The sequence below is a fragment of the Trematomus bernacchii genome, unplaced genomic scaffold (assembly GCF_902827165.1).
Source record: "Trematomus bernacchii unplaced genomic scaffold, fTreBer1.1, whole genome shotgun sequence".
Classification (NCBI taxonomy): Eukaryota; Metazoa; Chordata; class Actinopteri; order Perciformes; family Nototheniidae; genus Trematomus; species Trematomus bernacchii.
Genome location: NW_022987567.1, coordinates 8,456,445 through 8,477,606, shown reverse-complemented (window position 1 = coordinate 8,477,606; position 21,162 = coordinate 8,456,445). Strand labels below are relative to the sequence as shown.

The window sequence follows — 21,162 nt, the reverse complement described above, 5'->3', positions numbered from 1 at the left end:
CTGATGTTCAGGTGTATATCAGTATGTAGTGTCTCTACTTTAAAGAGTCCTCTCCTGCTGATGTTCAGGTGTATATCAGTACGTAGTGTCTCTACTTTAAAGAGTCCTCTCCTGCTGATGTTCAGGTGTATATCAGTATGTAGTGTCTCTACTTTAAAGAGTCCTCTCCTGCTGATGTTCAGGTGTATATCAGTATGTAGTGTCTCTACTTTAAAGAGTCCTCTCCTGCTGATGTTCAGGTGTATATCAGTATGTAGTCTCTCGACTTTAAAGAGTCCTCTCCTGCTGATGTTCAGGTGTATATAAGTATGTACAGTAGTGTCTCTACTTTAAAGAGTCCTCTCCTGCTGATGTTCAGGTGTATATCAGTATGTAGTGTCTCTACTTTAAAGAGTCCTCTCCTGCTGATGTTCAGGTGTATATCAGTATGTAGTGTCTCTACTTTAAAGAGTCCTCTCCTGCTGATGTTCAGGTGTATATCAGTATGTAGTGTCTCTACTTTAAAGAGTCCTCTCCTGCTGATATTCAGGTGTATATCAGTATGTAGTGTCTCTACTTTAAAGAGTCCTCTCCTGCTGATATTCAGGTGTATATCAGTATGTAGTGTCTCTACTTTAAAGAGTCCTCTCCTGCTGATGTTCAGGTGTATATCAGTGTGTAGTGTCTCTACTTTAAAGAGTCCTCTCCTGCTGATGTTCAGGTGTATATCAGTATGTAGTGTCTCTACTTTAAAGAGTCCTCTCCTGCTGATGTTCAGGTGTATATCAGTATGTAGTGTCTTTACTTTAAAGAGTCCTCTTCTGCTGATGTTCAGGTGTATATCAGTGTGTAGTGTCTCTACTTTAAAGAGTCCTCTCCTGCTGATGTTCAGGTGTATATCAGTATGTAGGGTCTCTACTATAAAGAGTCCTCTCCTGCTGATGTTCAGGTGTATATCAGTATGTAGTGTCTCTACTTTAAAGAGTCCTCTCCTGCTGATGTTCAGGTGTATATCAGTATGTAGTGTCTCTACTTTAAAGAGTCCTCTCCTGCTGATGTTCAGCTGTATATCAGTTTGTAGTGTCTCTACTTTAAAGAGTCCTCTCCTGCTGATGTTCAGGTGTATATCAGTATGTAGTGTCTCTACTTTAAAGAGTCCTCTCCTGCTGATGTTCAGGTGTATATCAGTATGTAGTCTCTCGACTTTAAAGAGTCCTCTCCTGCTGATGTTCAGGTGTATATAAGTATGTACAGTAGTGTCTCTACTTTAAAGAGTCCTCTCCTGCTGATGTTCAGGTGTATATCAGTATGTAGTGTCTCTACTTTAAAGAGTCCTCTCCTGCTGATGTTCAGGTGTATATCAGTATGTAGTGTCTCTACTTTAAAGAGTCCTCTCCTGCTGATGTTCAGGTGTATATCAGTATGTAGTGTCTCTACTTTAAAGAGTCCTCTCCTGCTGATATTCAGGTGTATATCAGTATGTAGTGTCTCTACTTTAAAGAGTCCTCTCCTGCTGATATTCAGGTGTATATCAGTATGTAGTGTCTCTACTTTAAAGAGTCCTCTCCTGCTGATGTTCAGGTGTATATCAGTGTGTAGTGTCTCTACTTTAAAGAGTCCTCTCCTGCTGATGTTCAGGTGTATATCAGTATGTAGTGTCTCTACTTTAAAGAGTCCTCTCCTGCTGATGTTCAGGTGTATATCAGTATGTAGTGTCTCTACTTTAAAGAGTTCTCTCCTGCTGATGTTCAGGTGTATATCAGTATGTAGTGTCTTTACTTTAAAGAGTCCTCTTCTGCTGATGTTCAGGTGTATATCAGTGTGTAGTGTCTCTACTTTAAAGAGTCCTCTCCTGCTGATGTTCAGGTGTATATCAGTATGTAGTGTCTCTACTTTAAAGAGTCCTCTCCTGCTGATGTTCAGGTGTATATCAGTATGTAGTGTCTCTACTTTAAAGAGTTCTCTCCTGCTGATGTTCAGGTGTATATCAGTATGTAGTATCTCTACTTTAAAGAGTCCTCTCCTGCTGATGTTCAGGTGTATATCAGTATGTAGTGTCTCTACTTTAAAGAGTCCTCTCCTGCTGATGTTCAGGTGTATATCAGTATGTAGTATCTCTACTTTAAAGAGTCCTCTCCTGCTGATGTTCAGGTGTATATCAGTATGTAGTGTCTCTACTTTAAAGAGTCCTCTCCTGCTGATGTTCAGGTGTATATCAGTATGTAGTGTCTCTACTTTAAAGAGTCCTCTCCTGCTGATGTTCAGGTGTATATCAGTATGTAGTGTCTCTACTTTAAAGAGTCCTCTCCTGCTGATGTTCAGGTGTATATCAGTATGTAGGGTCTCTACTTTAAAGAGTCCTCTCCTGCTGATGTTCAGGTGTATATCAGTATGTAGTGTCTCTACTTTAAAGAGTCCTCTCCTGCTGATGTTCAGGTGTATATCAGTATGTAGTGTCTCTACTTTATACAGTATATGATTCTGTAAACGGACATAACAAATACTTTGACTTTTGTACATTCTGATACCAATACTTTTACTGAAGAAACATTTTGAATTCAGGGCTATTACTTGTATTTTTAGTATTCATCGTTGCTACTTTTACTTCTTATACTTTCTCCACCTCTATTATGATTTGCCCGCAGGCAGCACCTGGGGATGGGAGCAGCCTGAAGCCAGTGAAAGAGTAGATGTGAGGAACAGTTCAGTGTTGGCTTCACAGCTTCCTGTCTGCCACAGTTTGTGCGTGCAGTGTGCAGATAATTAAGGTTGAGGGTGGACAGCTCCCACAGTGCCACTGAGCCAGAGCGCTGCACCGAGGCTATTCATTTTCACAAAGATGGCTCTCAGATAGCAGCAGCCACTGGGGAGTCCTATAGGCAGCTGAGCAGTATGGTGGCACGAAATGAGAAGGCCTTGGAGATGTGAGTGTTTTATTTACTCTATTCATTTCAGGGTGGCAGAAATGGACTCCATGCATGGAGTTAGAAAAAGTGGTAAGGCACACTTTTTCCTGATTTAAAAACCACTATAGCATTAAGTGCCCTATGCAAACAACCAGAGAGGGCAAAAGTACACACATCCTTTACTCAAGTAGAAGTACAGATACTCGTGTTTAAAAATACTCTGGTAAAAGTAGAAGTATTGACTAAACTTCTTTACTCAAGTAAAAGTAAAGAGGGCTTTGAAATGTACTGAAGTAAAAAGTACCCATAACTAGCAGCTGTTTTAAAGAGTACCTGACCTCCCTTTATATTAATAGAACAATAATGTCATTGTTAGCTAATGAATGTTTCCATGCTGAACAACGGCAAACATGACAACGTTTTCATTGGTCCCTCTTCTTTAGAGAAGACCAGGAAATGATGGATACACGGATCGTGTTCAAATCAATAGGCACGCAATGACTCTAAATAATAATGATCACGCCACCAAACACACATTCAAACTAAAGGAACCAGCCTGTTTGGGAAATGTGAGAAGTAGAAAGTACAGGTATTTGTGTTCAACATGTAACAAGTAGAAAGTACAGGTATTTGTGTTCAACATGTAAGAAGTAGAAAGGACAGGTATTTGGGTTCAAAATGTAAGAAGTAGAAAGTACAGGTATTTGGGTTCAACATGTAAGAAGTAGAAAGGACAGGTATTTGGGTTCAAAATGTAAGAAGTAGAAAGTACAGGTATTTGAGTTCAACATGTAAGAAGTAGAAAGTACAGGTATTTGTGTTCAACATGTAAGAAGTAGAAAGGACAGGTATTTGGGTTCAAAATGTAAGAAGTAGAAAGTACAGGTATTTGTGTTCAACATGTAAGAAGTAGAAAGTACAGGTATTTGTGTTCAACATGTAAGAAGTAGAAAGTACAGGTATTTGTGTTCAACATGTAAGAAGTAGAAAGTACAGGTATTTGTGTTCAACATGTAAGAAGTAGAAAGGACAGGTATTTGGGTTCAAAATGTAAGAAGTAGAAAGTACAGGTATTTGAGTTCAAAATGTAAGAAGTAGAAAGTACAGGTATTTGTGTTCAAAAGGTGAGAAGTAGAAAGTTCAGGTATTTGTGTTCAAAATGTAAGAAGTAGAAAGTACAGGTATTTGTGTTCAACATGTAAGAAGTCAAAGTAAAAAGTCGTCAGAAAAATAAGTAGTGGAGTAAAGTACTGATACCAGAAGAATGTACTTAAGTACAGTAACGAAGTATTTGTACCCCACTCCTTCCCACCTCTGCAAACAACACATATATACATGCTATTGCTATATTGAAAACTATTGCAGTCACTGTGCTACGCTGCTGCAAAGCGGGAGCAACCATTGTTTTACTATTCTCTATTCCATTATTACTAATATTAAACGTTTCGATGGTCCAAATTGCACCACTTGGGTTACCAGAAATACACCCAAGAAGTGTGAACAGTCCTCCAGAGTGTACATGTTCTCTTGTGCAGATAACCTTTTCTCAAAGTGTACGATTCTTTGTGCAAGTGGACATGTTCCCATCGTCCCAAGTATAAACGACATTTATGACTCCATTGCTGTCTTTCCTGCTGACTAGCGCAATGGAAGTTATGCTTATCAAAGAATTGACTTTCATGATATTGTATAAATAATAAAATTCTGTAAGCCTTAAAAGTCATAAGATACTAGATCAATGTAGTTGAGATCTCATCCCTTAGGGTAGATGACCAGGTGCCATGTGACCACACGGATGGAGACCATTGATCTGATCATGGGTCAGTTATCTCATGACTAAGCATTGACACTGTATAAAAGCAGACTCTTCAGATTGAGTCGTTGCACTCGCCTGAGGAGACATTTGCTTTCTGTTGGCTGTGTGCCTCTTTTGCAAAAGATGATAAAAGACTCAGAAGGACCCCCCTTTGACCAAGAACACCCTACGCTAGCGCCTCATTTCAGCTTTGTGGGTTTGTTTGAATCTGAAGTGGCTTCATTTTTGCCTGCTGTAAATATTGCGGAGGAAAGAAATCCTCTCCACCGCTCTTTGTGCCCACTCACTGTTTGACTGTTTACTCCGTCCCGCACCCGGTGCCTACGCCGTGCTCCTGTCCGGGGTTTCATTTGTTTATTCAGTGCGTTAGATCACCAGTGGGCATTTCACAGTGAAGTGGTTGAGGGAGTGGGAGCTACGTCAAAAAAGCCAGATGGATGTGAATGTGAGAGTCCTTGTTGTTCCAGTCCTCCTCAGTTTTTAAAACACTTTCATGCATCGTCTCTTTTCTCTTTCTAGTGTAGAGCATGACTTAAAGGTGGGGTAGGTAAGTTTGAGAAACTGGCTCCAAATACACTTTTTGTTATATTCCATGGAATGCTCTTAACATCCCGATAGCAATGAATATCTTAAGTGCTTTGACAAAAAATTCATTCAAAAATATCATCTGTGGAAGCCGTAGTACTGTAAAAAGCACGACCAATCACCTGAGCCGGCCCGGCTAAAGTAACTGGATGGCCTACCTGCCTGTCAGCCTTCCATCTGTGCACAAACTTATCTCGTGCCCTCATTGGTCATGTGCGCGTTCGTGTGTGTTGGAGGAGGGGCTCTGTAAGGAAGTGGCAGATTTTCTCTGGCTGTGTATTTTCAAATTCTAGCACACTCGAGCTGGTTTCTCCAAAATGACCTACCCCACCTTTAAGTCTGCAGGAAAGGGCAGGTAGAGCTAGACATTAACATTTGGAGTGGGTGGAGACAAAAAATGGAGCAAAAAGAGTCGGTCACATCTCAATCTCAATCTTTATTTATTTATCAGGGTGGTCCTTAAAATTGAAAGTGGGAAAGTCTAATGGCGCGTTTCCACTACAGCGCGGAGCACGGTTTAAGAGGGCTGTGACGTCAGCGGCCCGTTTTTGGTTGCGTTTCCACTTGGCCTACCGGCCGGCGGGTCCTAATTCACAGTTTTTCTGGCCTCATAAAATCGTGGGTCTAGGGCCAGAGACAACGAGGCTGAGTCGGGCTGAGTATGCTAAACTAGAGAGAGCATCGCTGGCAAGGGGGCTACAACTACAACAAGATGGACATATTTGACCGTGATTTAATTGTAATACACGTTTCAAAATGATGCCGAAGTAACAACATACTGATACCGGTTAGTAAAAACCATGAATTAATGCTTTGTCAAGTCTGCAGACAGACGGCAGGCGAAAAACCTTTTAAAATGCGTGTTTTCTAAATGGAGATTGGCTAAGCTAACGCAGTATATGCTCCGACCGTCCACACTCACAACAACGGCCTATACAGACATAAATAAAGCAGCGACTGTATTCGTCATGACACAGGCAGTCTGTGGTTTGTACTTGTTTAACTTGTGTCTAGTTTCTGAACATATATGAGGAGCTCTGAGTGCTAACAGCTAACGGCTGTGTTGTTTTTCTGGGGTTCTCATTGAAGATGACGTCACGGCTCCGCCTACACTGCGTTACTATAGATACTACCCCAGTTCCTAAACTGTAATGGAAATGCGCCATAAAGTGAGCCAGTCCTAACGAGGCCGAGCGGGACCGTGTAGTGGAAACGCGCCATAAGCTCCGACCACCAGAATTCATTCTATTAGTCAAGAAATCTTTCCTGGTGAATGTTTTCCTCAATCTGACAACATGTACCCCCCCCCCCTCATCGACCTGGAAGTGTAGCCTCAGTTGCAGCACCGTGGCAGCCCAGGTCGATCAGGGGGGGGGGGGGTACATGTTGTCAGATTGAGGAAAACATTCACCAGGAGAGTCTTCTTGACTAATAGAATGAATTCTGGGGGTCGGAGCTTAGACTTTCCCACTTTCAATTTTAAGGACCACCCTACGTGAGGCTAATCTTTTCCAGGTTGATGAGGGGGGGGGGGTAAATGTTGTTGGAATTTGAATAAAATTCACCAGGAGAGTTTTCTTGACTATCATAACACATTCCGGTGGTTGGAGCTTAAAATAAATGAATTTGAAAATGTACATGGCACTAAGGACCACCCTGTTATTTATATAACACATTCAAAACAACCTCAGTTGGCCAAAGTGCTGTCCAGGGAACACATACAATATAGAATAACACAATAGGAGTAAATAATAAAACCACATTTAAAAAGCACAATAACGAAACGTATAAAAACACATTCAAATGTGAAAAGGTTATGTTCATAGTTTTAAAATGAGATATGCAAGTTAATAATCACTTTCTCCCTAGTTTATTCATCGCATTGGATCACCAGTGGGCCTTTCACAGTGAAGTGGTTGAGGGAGTGGGAGCTACGTGAAAAGCCAGATGGATGTGAATGTGATGAGTCCTTAATGTTCCAGTCCTCCTCTCTTCCTCGACCGAGGGAGTCCTCTTTATTTCCAGCTGCTGTGATGAGAAACACCAGCTAACTAGGCCACTGCATAATAAGCAAGAATAGCAGCAAAGAAAAAATGAATAAGGAAAAAGAAAAGGGGGGAAAGGAATCAGTTCTCGAGGGGGGGGGGGGATCTGTACCCAACATGTAACTGCTGACAAAAGTAATTTACTGAGCAAATAGTGTCCTTTTTGACTGCAGATGCATTGCTTACATTTACCTATAGCCTCTGCGGCGGACTGGCTATCGGGACGTTCGGGACACCCCCCCCCCCCCCGTCGACAATTTACTAGCGGTATTTACTTGTGGTACCGAGGTGGGCCCAGTCCGCCCCTGGCCTCTGCAGAGGTGCTTCAGAGTTCACCTCTCGCTCTGAGCTGTCATGTGACTGACGATGCACCATCCTGACTTTTCGTTGTGTGTGTGTGTGACTGCAGAGATGCATCCTGGTGCTGCAGAGATGCATCCCGGTGCTGCAGAGATGCATCCCGGTGCTGCAGAGATGCATCCTGGAGCTGCAGAGATGCATCCCGGTGCTGCAGAGATGCATCCTGGTGCTGCAGAGATGCATCCTGGTGCTGCAGAGATGCATCCCGGTGCTGCAGAGATGCATCCTGGAGCTGCAGAGATGCATCCCGGTGCTGCAGAGATGCATCCTGGAGCTGCAGAGATGCATCCCGGTGCTGCAGAGATGCATCCCGGAGCTGCAGAGATGCATCCCGGTGCTGCAGAGATGCATCCCGGTGCTGCAGAGATGCATCCCGGTGCTGCAGAGATGCATCCCGGTGCTGCAGAGATGCATCCTGGAGCTGCAGAGATGCATCCCGGTGCTGCAGAGATGCATCCTGGTGCTGCAGAGATGCATCCTGGTGCTGCAGAGATGCATCCCGGTGCTGCAGAGATGCATCCTGGAGCTGCAGAGATGCATCCCGGTGCTGCAGAGATGCATCCTGGAGCTGCAGAGATGCATCCCGGTGCTGCAGAGATGCATCCCGGAGCTGCAGAGATGCATCCCGGTGCTGCAGAGATGCATCCCGGTGCTGCAGAGATGCATCCCGGTGCTGCAGAGATGCATCCTGGAGCTGCAGAGATGCATCCTGGTGCTGCAGAGATGCTTCCTGGTGCCGCAGAGATGCATCCTGGTGCCGCAGAGATGCTTCCTGGTGCCGCAGAGATGCATCCTGGAGCCGCAGAGATGCATCCTGGTGCCGCAGAGATGCATCCTGGAGCCGCAGAGATGCATCCTGGAGCCGCAGAGATGCATCCTGGAGCCGCAGAGATGCATCCTGGAGCCGCAGAGATGCATCCTGGTGCCGCAGAGATGCATCCTGGAGCCGCAGAGATGCATCCTGGAGCCGCAGAGATGCATCCTGGTGCTGCAGAGATGCATCCTGGAGCTGCAGAGATGCATCCTGGTGCTGCAAGATTTCTGTGATCCTCAGCATGTTAGCCCTTGATTCACTTTGTCCACAGCTCCATGATTGTGCAGTGGATGTGGGAGTCTCTTTCGGTGCTGAACACGCTTTCTTGTGTTTTCTTCTGTTCACACTCTTCATCCTTATTTCTGCAAGTGGCGCTAATTGATTTCTTTGTAATAACAATGTGGAAACAATGTGACGATGTGAAAGCCGCCACTCGTGGGGAAGAGTCTACAGAGTATTATCACTCGCATCTGAAGCTCTCCTCGGCTTTAGGGATCTTTATGACGTAGCTTGTTTTCTGGCTGCTGTTTTCAGTGAGAAAGCTGCTCAAACCCACTGCGCCCTGCCTACTTAGCAGTGAACAGCAGACAGACACAGTTAATGAGAATTTAGAGGAGCATTTAGGAACCAAAGAGCAAGATAGTTACATTTCGGGTGGGTGGAGAGCAAAAATGGAGCATTAAGAGTCAGTCGAAGGTTTAAAAACTACACTTTCCTGCATTTCCTATTATCTGCAGGAAGGGCAGGTATACAGTATGTATGGGGAGGAGACCAAGAAAGGTTCATCACATCAGTTATTGCAAGTAAAAAACCCACTTGTTGGGAAAATTCTGAATGTACTCTCCTAATATGAAAGTACACATGCTAACAAAGGTATCCCAACTGTAGCTGTGTACATGACAGGATGTTTGATTACCTAGAAGAGCATCAGGACTGTTTGAGGCATATGATAGCTATGTGATTAACATGATGATTCAGCCTCTATGGAGATAGACATATGACAAGCATGATCATTTCTGACGTGGAGCTAATCTGAAGTAAACATTGAATACTGCTTTCTATTCCTCCATCTTGTGACTGTGTAACTCCCTCTCTTGTATATCAGCATGTGAAGGACACTGTTCAGGAACTAGTTGATGCTCTGTATGTGATGACTACTTCCATTCTGGAGAGGATCATAAATACATGGATCCTGAGATTGAAGCTCAAGCCGGGGAAGAGGGATTATTATTATTATTATTTTTAAGTATTTAGAAAAAGTCAGAATTTTGAGAAAAAGTCAGAATTTTGAGAAAAAGTCAGAATTTTGAGAAAAGTCAGAATTTGTAGATTTGGGGAAAAAAATCTGAATTTTGAGAAAAAGTCAGAATTTTGAGATTTTCCCAAGAAATACATAATTTTTAGAATTTGAGAAAAAAGTCAGAATTTTGAGAAAAAAGACAGTATTTTGAGATTTTGAGAAAAAAAGTCAGAATTTTGAGATTTTCCGAAAAAATTCAGAATCTTTAGAATTTGAGAAAAAAGTCAGTATTTTGTTCATGACAGGATGTATGATTACAGGTACCTACAAGAACCGATAGTCCTCCATCTTGTGACTGTGTAACTCCCTCTCTTGGATATCAGCATGTGAAGGACACTGTTCAGGAACTAGTTGATGCTCTGTATGTGATGACTACTTCCATTCTGGAGAGGATCACAAATACATGGATCCTGAGATTGAAGCTGACCGAGTGAAAACAGCTACTAACACTTGATTTTTATTGTGTCTCTTCTCTGTTTTTCAGTGTAGAGCATGACTTCCGTCTGCAGGAGGGCCAGGTGGTCCGCACGTGGAAGGTGGGCGACCCCCCTGAAGGCTCCCCACAGACCCCCACTCCCCAACCCTCCACTCCACAACAACTGGACTCCCCTCAGGCGGAAAGACCCCCCGCCACCACCAAGAAGAACCGGAAGAAATGTTTCTGGTTCCTCTGAGTGCGAGAGAACAGAGACATTTTGATACCGTAATGCACTGCGTACTAAAAAAAAAAAGCCCCACAGATGATGAACTACGAACAAAACGAGCGGACTGAATTAAAATGCAAACTGTGGGAGGAGAGATTTTACCGCTGGAGTCGATGAGAATGGTTTGACTGGGGCAAACATGTTGTTGCTGCTTTGAAAAAATGCCTCTTCAGCACTTCCAGGTCAGATTCTGGCGCAGGGAAGTAAAAGTGCTGAAGTCAAATAAAAGCAAAAGTTCAGTGCACAACATGACTCACAGTTATGAAGCAATTAGGAGATATATATGGGGGTGGGACGGGGCAGGGGGCACCGTACAAGAGGCAATACAGAGCAGAGGAGGGAGGATATTTATAAATGTATAAAGTTTATAGGCAGAGAGAGAAAAATACAGAAGGGATTCATCTTCATTATGGACTAATGAGGGTCAGAACACCAGCTTTTATATCCAGAGACATTTAAAAAGAATTATTATGACCTGTATTTAAATCTTTTAATATACTGTAATTGATGCAACATGTCTACACACACACACACACACAGCACACACACACACACACACACACACACACACACACACAAATGATATATATACATAAAACGGAATATATATAAATTGAGAAAATGAGTAAGATGAGTTCTGCTTGGATGATTTATTTCAGATATGGATTACTGCTCTATAAAAGTATTTTACCACATATGATTGTGTGTGTTTTTATTCAACAGGTTTTGAAAAATGATTTGTAGTTAATTGAAGTATTTTCATAATAATGCATGAAATGGTACCACTACTTTAATGTGATAGTACTCCATTACAAATCATGCACTTAAGTACAATTTGGTAGTACTTTTTCTGTATTAGAGTATTTACATTTTCTGCTGCTTCATACTTCTACTGCACTACAATTCAGGCAGGTATTGTACTTTTTAATCCACGGATCCAAGATACATTTCAAATGGTTAGAAGGGAAATTACACCTCACTTCATATACATGAGTAACAAATGCGTCACTTCCGGGCAAAAAGTACGACTCTGCCCACTTTTGGGAAAACAAAGCTGTCATTTGAATGGCGGTCGATACAAATTCTGAAGTTTTTGCCAATCCGATCAGAAATGTAAGAAAACCGTGGATTTTCTGATCTTCAAAGAGCCCGATCACGATGGCCAGTCAGGCAAACAATTACATTAAGCCATTGGAAATCGACGATCGGGCTCGATATACGGTTAAATATATCAGTAGGCTATCAATTTTCATAGATGAGAGTAACATCTACGTCACTTTACGGCCCCGCCCACTTTTGGGGGAAACCAACGCTGTCATTTGAATGGCGATCGAGCCTGAAGCCACAGAGCTCTTCTTTTACTGTCCTTTGTTCTTAGAGGAAATTCAGAAACACTGAACTCTGGATTTGTTTTAATGTTTGAGCAGCAATAAATGACACAGCAGCTTGTTGGCATGATACAACTATTATTTTCCGCCTCGCTCATGAGAGTAAATTACGGCCTCGACTACTGATTTTAATTTAACCATATATCGAGCCCGATTGTCGATTTCGAATGATTGAATGTAATTGTTTGCCTGACTGGCCATCGTAACCGGGCTCTTTGAAGATCCACAAATCCACGGTTTTCAAAAAATTCTGATTGGATTGGCAACAACTTCAGAATGTGTATTGACCGCCATTCAAATGACAGCGTTGTTTTCCCCCAAAAGTGGGCGGGGCCGTAATTTTCGCCCGGAAGTGACGTAGGTGTTACTCTCATCTATTAACTCTAAAATTAATCTCATTAACGTTATCTTTAAGCCTCCAATCGTTACCATATGACACTCAATGTCCTCTGAAATGTGACGAGTGGTAGAGAAAGCTTTCAGTCGAAGAGGTCGCACGGTACGAGTTTAATTTCTAACAACACATTGTGTTTTATAAGCTCGCCATACGATTTTAAACGTAAAATGTTAATGTGAAAAGCCACCAGTAGACTCAGCTGTCACATAAAAGAAGTGAACAATAATGGACTCTGAAAGGTAGTGGAGTACAAATACACTTTGCACCACTGGCTATTATTATAAACCAAATGTATGAGTCACATTTAGGACACAAGCACTTATAGATCTCTATCAAAAAAGACAACATGTGTTAAGGCGACATTTCCCAGACACCAGACTGCTCTCAGAGCTCAGATGGCTGTCCTGGACACTTGAGGGCAAATCTCAGGATGTTAAGCCTCAGCTGTGTGATGGCTGCGAGAAGCCCCAAATATGACCACTTAGTAATTCATGACACACATACGCTGCTTCTACCAGGCTCCGAGGTGGCATGAGACGCTGGCCTAATTTATCCCAAACTTTCGGAAAGTGTTAGCGCTCAGTTTGTTTGTTTGCTTGCTTTTGGATTTGTATACGACCGCTGCCAGTTTCCACTATACGCCTCGAACAAAGCAGTCAGACACACACTCTGTTTCTGTTGGAGAGAATATGCATCAGGCAGGAGTCCACAATCTCTTATGGGCTACACAAACCACTTAGCAGCAACAAGCATTCAGGCACAGTTTGAGAAGCATAATGGAGCATTTAGCAGCTAAAGAGCCAGATATTAAAATGTGGAGTGGATGGAGACCAACAATGAGTCAAGTACATGAGTTACTGCAAGTTTTAAAAACACACTAACACTTTCCTGCATTGGTTTTTCTCTCTTTCTAGAGTAGAAAATGACTTTAGTCTGCAGGAAAGAGCAGGTGGAGCGAGATATTTATATTTGGAGTGGGTGGAGACCAAACATTTAGCAAAAAGAGTGACTCACAAATAACGGTTTTGGCAAGAGATAAAAACACACTAACCAGTTTTCTTGTTGTCTTTTTTGTCTATCTAGTGAAGAACATGACTTTAGTCCACAGGGTGGGCAGGTGGTCTGCACATGCTCAAACAAAGCAGTCACACACACACTCTGTTTCTGTTGGAGAGACTATGCATCAGGCAGGAGTCCACGATCTCTTATGTGCTCGTCTTGTGACTGCCATTTCTTCCTTCTGGGCTCTCAAAACACGAGTGCACACACATGAGGGGCGTTCACACCAAGTACTTTTCCCACAATAGTTCATGAGAACTTTAGTTCATGAGAGCTCTATAGTTCTGATGAACTAAAGCAGATCGCGTTCACACCAAAATGAGTTCCTGGGGGTGGATTAGGCAAATGAACCGCTGACGTCATTTCTTCTTCTTCTGCTTTGGGTTTACTGGCAGGCCGCAAACAACTTCACGGCGAGTACAGTAGGTGGCGGTATGCACCTTAATGTTGCAATTCGCCAAAAAACCGAGAGAAGAAGAAGAAAAAAAACTTCCGCTTCCGCTGTATGCTTCTGTTTACCTTCCGACCTCAGGCACGGTATGGAGTTGACGTTTTGGTGGTCGTGTTATACAGCTTCGTAACTGAGTTATTTAAGCCAATAACCACAAATACAAATACAGATCGACCATTCAAATGCAATAGAAATGCTGAGTCGGAGGCGAAGGCGGTTAAGAAGCCTTAACAAAAGGATTGGACGACGAAAGCACACGCTATGGACATGTTTCGCAGTAGGACAGCTGAGCATGATGACCGTTATCACGCCCAAAGAACAGCAATGGTACGTTCATTAAATTACATTAATACTATCTAATGTTGGATTTATGGAGTTATGTAGGGCTAATTTGTGTCTTTGTATGTGTTCCAGATATGCGAATACTACGGAACGCGTCGTGTCCCGCGCTCTCTCTGGGTGAACAATAGAACGTCGGCCTGGTGGGAAAAGGTGGTGCCAACGTACACCAATGTGCAGTGGATCAAAGATTTCCGAATGTCCAAGGGCTCTTTTCAACTCCTCTGTATTCGCCTGGAAGCAACGTTGTGGAGAGGCATCTGAACAGCATGGAAATTGTAAATTGACAATAAAGCTGATCTTTTGTAGTGCATTTGGTTCTCTTTTATTTACCAGTCAACAGACACAATTACAATAGTGCAGACACATCTTAGTGCAAAGATTAAATGTCAGTATCAAAACAGTACTCATACTGTATATTTGTATATTAATGAGTATATTATTATGTTAAATGTGTGTTAAAGACAATGGGATGAGGTTGAAAGCTCTTTAAAAAGCTTTTGTATATCATCTTTACTGTGATAAATACATACATGTTAAGCATACACACCTGAAGAACTACGTTACACACACACAGGTTGGTCTGTGTACCGCTGCACTGCTGCTGGTTTAAACAAAGACAGTCATGATGCTAGTGCTGTGCATGTAGGTTCTCTTTTATTTATCAGCAGCAGATCAATAAGTGTCAGTAGTATCAAAACAATATAATAACAGTGGCATAGATATCTATATATATATATATATATATATAGATATATATATATATAGATATATATATATATATATAATAACAATAGGTAGGCTCAGCAGCAGACACACCTTAGTGCAAAGTTAGGTGTCAGTATTAATAACAGTGGCATATATATATATATAATCACAATAATACAAAATTAACTGTCCCAGGTGTAGGCAATTTGGGGTGAAGTGTCTTGCCCAGGGACACAACGACATCCTGACTGCAGTGGGGTTTGAACCTGTGCTCCTCTGATCCGAACACCAACGCACCAGACCACTGCACCACACGCCTCCCAACAAGTCATTGTACAGTTTATCAACGACAAGTTTTTCTTAATTTTTGTATTGAAGGCCTGTTGGATTTAATCAGCTCGCTTAGCACTGCCAGAAGCCCAGCCTGAAAGGTATTTTGTTGCTCCACCTCGATTCCTGGGCCTTGTGTGAATGCAGCAGCCGTTCGTCGTGCATCTCCTTGGCACGCAGGTCCTCATTCTCCTTGCTGACCATGGCACGGCGGTCCATTGCCATAATGGTGTCAAGGAAGCTGTCATCGCGTGCCCACTTTCCTAAGGTGAAATATGCAAGATACAAGATCAGTTTAATCGCAACAACGAGGCAAAATGTTGATTAATAGTCCAGTTTACTGTGAGATAGAAGATCAAACCGTTTTCATGTAATCCTTTTATTTATACATCACATATACTGAGGTAGCTGGGCCAATCAAGCTTGGACTGAAATATCGAAATTACATCTCTCTTTGATATTGACTACAATTATTGCTACAATGCATCAATTCATTATCAAGCAAATGACTTGTGCATGAACTCTAAGCGGCGGTGATGCAATACATATTTCGATTTACTTTTACTTATTAATAGTTATATCACCTTCTTCTTCTTTCAAGGCCAGAGTAGTTAGTCAGTAGTAGTTAGTAGTAGTAAGTGGATTGACATCTAACATAACATGGCTGAGTACAATTATAACAATCAATAAAAAAAATAAAAAATAAATAGAATTTCAATTACATTTCTACTTAAATGTGCAAAAATATTAGAACATCAGTCTTTGTGGCATGCAGGTAATCAACTGTTTAAGCTTTTACCATTAACATGTAGAATGAATGTTGCAAATTACTTGAAATTATAGCAACTACAATGTATTGTTAGAGGTAAGAATACAGAGGTAGCATTATGTCCAGCTAGCATGCTAATTGCTAACGTTATATTATCGTTTTATCCCGGAGGGGAAAACTAGTTTCTAATCCTGAGAGAAACACCTCGCCTGAAACACACGATTAGTGCCATGAGTTAGTGAAGCAAATTACAGAACATTGCACACTTATTCACAAGTCAAAACGTGTTCATAGCGGGCATGGCTGAGAATAGCTAGCTAGCTAGATGTTGTTAGCCAGCTTGGACCTAACGTTAGCAAGTTCTAGCATGGCTAGCTCGATCTACTGAGCAAATAAAAGTACATCTAAGACCAGTATTGTGCAGATTAAAACAGTGCAGTGCATGTATTTTATTTTACCTTCGTCCCGACATGACTTTGCTAGGTCTGCTAACTTTGCAGAGCCACGGAAACTGCATTCAGTAGAAGCTTCTGAATGCGGCGCTTCGCGTCCTCCGAGTAAATCGCCAGAAGCGCCGAGACATCCTCATCAATTCCACCGCTCCGATGATTTATTTAGTGTTGCTATAATAACTGCTTTCACAAAAGTAATCTCTTCGGGTACGCTGCCCGAAGCGAGCAAATACAATGGCCGCTTCCAAAAAAAAATTCAGAGTCAAACGGGCATGGTATGCATTCCGCACATTTTCTCCCACGACAGTCCCTGCTCTCTAGCAGGGACTGAAAAGCGGGTCGGACGAACTAATTTGAGCTACTTTAGTTCCTGGGGCTTTTTGGTGTGAACGTAAATATATCGTAGTTCTGATGAACTATTGTGGGAAAAGTACACCAAAGTACTCCGGTGTGAACGCACCTAATTGATATGTACACATGAACACACACACACACACACACACACACACACACACACACACACACACACACACACACACACACACACACACACACAACACACACACACACACACACACACACACACACACACACACACACACACCACACACACACATTACCAAGAGCTTAAGGCCTGTATTCACCAACTTAACTCTGCGTCCTGCTGAGCTGCGCTGAGGTGTAGAGGTTGAGAAGCTTCTGCTGCACGTACAACCGCTTGAAAATAACTCATTTACACACAAACCACTTAGCAGCAACAAGCATTCAGACACAGTTTGAGAAGCATAATGGAGCATTTAGCAGCTAAAGAGCCAGATATTAAAATATGGAGTGGATGGAGACCAACAATGAGTCAAGTACATGAGTTACTGCAAGCTTTAAAAACACAATAACACTTTCCTGCATTGGTTTTTCTCTCTTTCTAGAGTAGAACATGACTTTAGTCTGAAGGAAAGAGCAGGTGGAGCGAGATATTTCCATTTGGAGTGGGTGGAGACCAAAAATGGAACAAAAAGAGTGACTCACAACGGTTTTGGCAAGAGATAAAAACACACTAACCAGTTTTCTTGTTGTCTTTTTTGTCTATCTAGTGAAGAACATGACTTTAGTCCACAGGGTGGGCAGGTGGTCTGCACATGCTCAAACAAAGCAGTCACACACACTCTGTTTCTGTTGGAGAGACTATGCATCAGGCAGGAGTCCACAATCTCTTATGTGCTCGTCTTGTAACTGCCATTTCTTCCTTCTGGGCTCTCAAAACACGAGTGCACAAACATGGATATGTACACATGAACACACACACACACACACACACACACACACACACACACACACACACACATACACACACACACACACACACACACACACACACACACACACACACACACACACACACACACACACACACACACACACACACACACACACACACACACACACACACACACACACATTACCAAGAGCTTAAGGCCTGTATTCACCAACTTAACTCTGCGTCCTGCTGAGCTGCACTGAGATGTTGAGGTTGAGAAGCTTCTGCTGCACGTACAACCGCTTGAAAATAACTAATTTACACACAAACCCCGTGGCTCACACACACACACACACACACACACACACACACACACACACACACACACACACACACACACACACACACATACACACACACACACACACACACACACACACACACACACACACACACACACACACACACACAATATTCCACTTCACACATCACACAGCTAACATATTGTTCTCAGACCAACACAATGCATTATCTCCCCCGCAGTTGTTCCTCACAAGCAAGGCCCGGTACGGCGGTGTGTGTGTGTGTGTGCGGCGCGCTGCTGAGAGAGTGTGGAGATGTCAGTCATTAATCTGCTACAGCACAGCCTGTAATCCTGATGACAGAGCAGAGAGGATCTGAAACCAGCCTGCAGAGGGGAACAAAGGCGCCGCAGAACACTGGCTCTGAATCCATAAGGAGGAAGGTGTGTGTGTGTGTGTGTGTGTGTGTGTGTGTGTGTGTGTGTGTGTGTGTGTGTGTGTGTGTGTGTGTGTGTGTGGAGATTCAGAGGTGAGGTAGGTAACTATTTTGTCAGAAATGCTGCAGTAGCTATTGAAGACTGCTGGCACACACAAAGGGGAGGAAACAAGATTTTCATGGACACATCGAGGCAAGGCAAGTTTATTTATATGGCACCTTTCCACACGAGGAAAAACTCATCAGAATCAGAGTTCAATTGCGTGTTCAGTTTATTGCACATAGTTTCATATTTACAGGAATGATTTAGAAAAATGAAAAACACTAAGGGCATTAACAAAGTGCGGAGGAATGACATTTTAAAATGGTGTTTAAAAACATTAACTAAAAAGCAAAGGGAATAAAAACTAGCATAACAAATAAGCTAATATAGAATAACACAGTCTGACATATCAACACAGTCTCACAGCATTTCGTGTTATAGTCACGAAATTAATTTATTGATTCGTGTTCACCAACACGATTTCGCCATTTTTTTCGTGTCACACAGAACGATTTTAAAAGCAATGTAAATAATAACAAATTAGAAGGAAAAAGACATTTAAAAAAATACAGATTTCAGTATTCTGACACAGAACGATTTTAGAAGCAATGTATTTCTATTGGTAGTATGTTTCGTGCCTGCACCAAATAATAACAAATTAGAAGGAAAAAACTCAGACATAAAATACAGATTTCAGTATTCTTATTTCTTTTCCTCACTGACGGCAAAAAAACTCAGACATTATACAATTTAAAATAAAAGGGATAGAGTTAGGCTTAGGGTAAGATATTGAGTAAGAACATGTTTTTATGAACCACACAGCTTCTGGTCTTCCAAGACCCGACCGGACAAAAAGATGTGTTGCAGGCACGAAACATACTACCAATAGAAATACATTGCTTTTAAAATCGTTCTGTGTGACACAAAAGAAATGTGAAAATCGTGTTGGTGAACACGAATCAATAGATTAAATTAATTTTGTGACTATAACACGAAATGCCGTGAGACTGGGTTGGACATACATGAATAAAAGTTACAGTGCAGTGTGAGATACAGGGGCGGACTGGGACTACCAATCAGCCCGGGACTCTCGACCGGCCCACTTCGGTACCGCAAGTAAATTATCAACGGGGGGGGGGTGCTAGCAGTACCAGCCCATCGGGATTCGTCCCGAACGTCCCGATGGCCAGTCCGCCCCGGGTTAGATATGAATAGTTCAATTAGAAGCAGCGGCAGAAAGAAAAGTCTTCAGCCTGGATTTAAAAGTAGTCAGAGTTGCAGCGGACCTGCAGGTTTCTGGGAGTTTGTTCCAGATCTACAGTATGGAGCATAATATATGTTATTCCTGCAGCTTCAGGTGGATGCACTGTGGAGGTTCTGCAGAGAAACAGAGGCTCCTTCAAAGAAACATCAAGGGTCAACGTTGGCTCACGCAATTCAAAGCAACATCAGTCGAGGCTCCACTTAAAATGAAAGAGGAGAACATGTCTGGAGGCATCAACAACCGTGCATAATGGCCATGTGAAAACAACTACAAGTGCCTGTGCATGCTGGGAGGACACAGCAGAGCTAATGCTGCGTGAGTCATTGAGCTGCTATGGATATGATGTTAGCACATTACAACTAAAGAGGTCGTTTCACAGTCAATCACAACGAGGAGACAAAGCCTGTCCCTGCGTCCGGCACCGAAACATTATTATTATTAAAAAGGGTAATGCGATAAAAGATGCAACGTGAACTGTCTTCTCTGGATGACGTGCTGATGACGAACATATACAAGCCCCAAAGAGAAGATGCTACTTGAAAGAATTTGTTTTTTCTTTGAACTGAGATAGGAGCCTCATTAGTGACCGAAGAAAAGAAAAATATGGATTGAATGTGGACCAGGGGATCCAAATTAAGAGTACACACACACACACACACACACACACACACACACACACACACACACACACACACACACACACACACACACACACACACACACACACACACACACACACACACATATATATAGACACACACACATATAGACACACACACAATGCCTGGGCATATCCTCTGGCTTGGCTAGATTTCAGAGGAATCAAACACTCTCACACACACACACACACACACACACACACACACACACACATATATATACACACACACACACACACATACACATTCATTCACACACAGTATTCAGGTCATTGTACATGTCTAAATAAATAAAATACACACACACAAACAAATACACACACACACACACACACACACACACACACACACACACTCACTCACATAGACACACACACAATGCCTGGGCACATCCACTGGCTTGGCTAGATTGCAGAGGAATCAAACACTCTCTCTCTCACACACACACACACACACACACACACACACACACACACACACATATATAGACACACACACACACACACACACACACACACACACACACACACACACATATATAGACACACACACACACACACACACACACACACACACACACACACACACACACACACACACACACCACACTCACAGCATTCTGGTCATATCTGCATGTGTAGCACTGCAGCAATGTGTGTGTGTGTGTGTGTGTGTGTGTGTGTGTGTGTGTGTGTGTGTGTGTGTGTGTGTGTGTGTGTGTGTGTGTGTCAATGGGACTTGGTAAATAATGAATTAAAGAAGTACCCGTCTGAAGAAGACCTGCCAAGATTTCTGAGTGAA

At 42.4% G+C, this 21,162-nt stretch overlaps 1 protein-coding gene across 2 annotated transcripts in view; it reads left to right on the top strand.

Moving 5' to 3' along the window:
* Positions 1-11,186, top strand: part of LOC117478779 (mucin-2) — a 62,008-nt gene extending 50,822 nt beyond the window's left edge. For both annotated transcript variants that reach the window (XM_034125682.1, XM_034125681.1), the window contains exon 4: positions 10,290-11,186. In XM_034125682.1, the coding sequence (XP_033981573.1) occupies positions 10,290-10,479 (190 nt within the window). In that variant the 3' untranslated portion in view covers positions 10,480-11,186. The remainder of the gene's footprint in view (positions 1-10,289) is intronic.
* Positions 11,187-21,162: the final 9,976 nt, after the last annotated feature.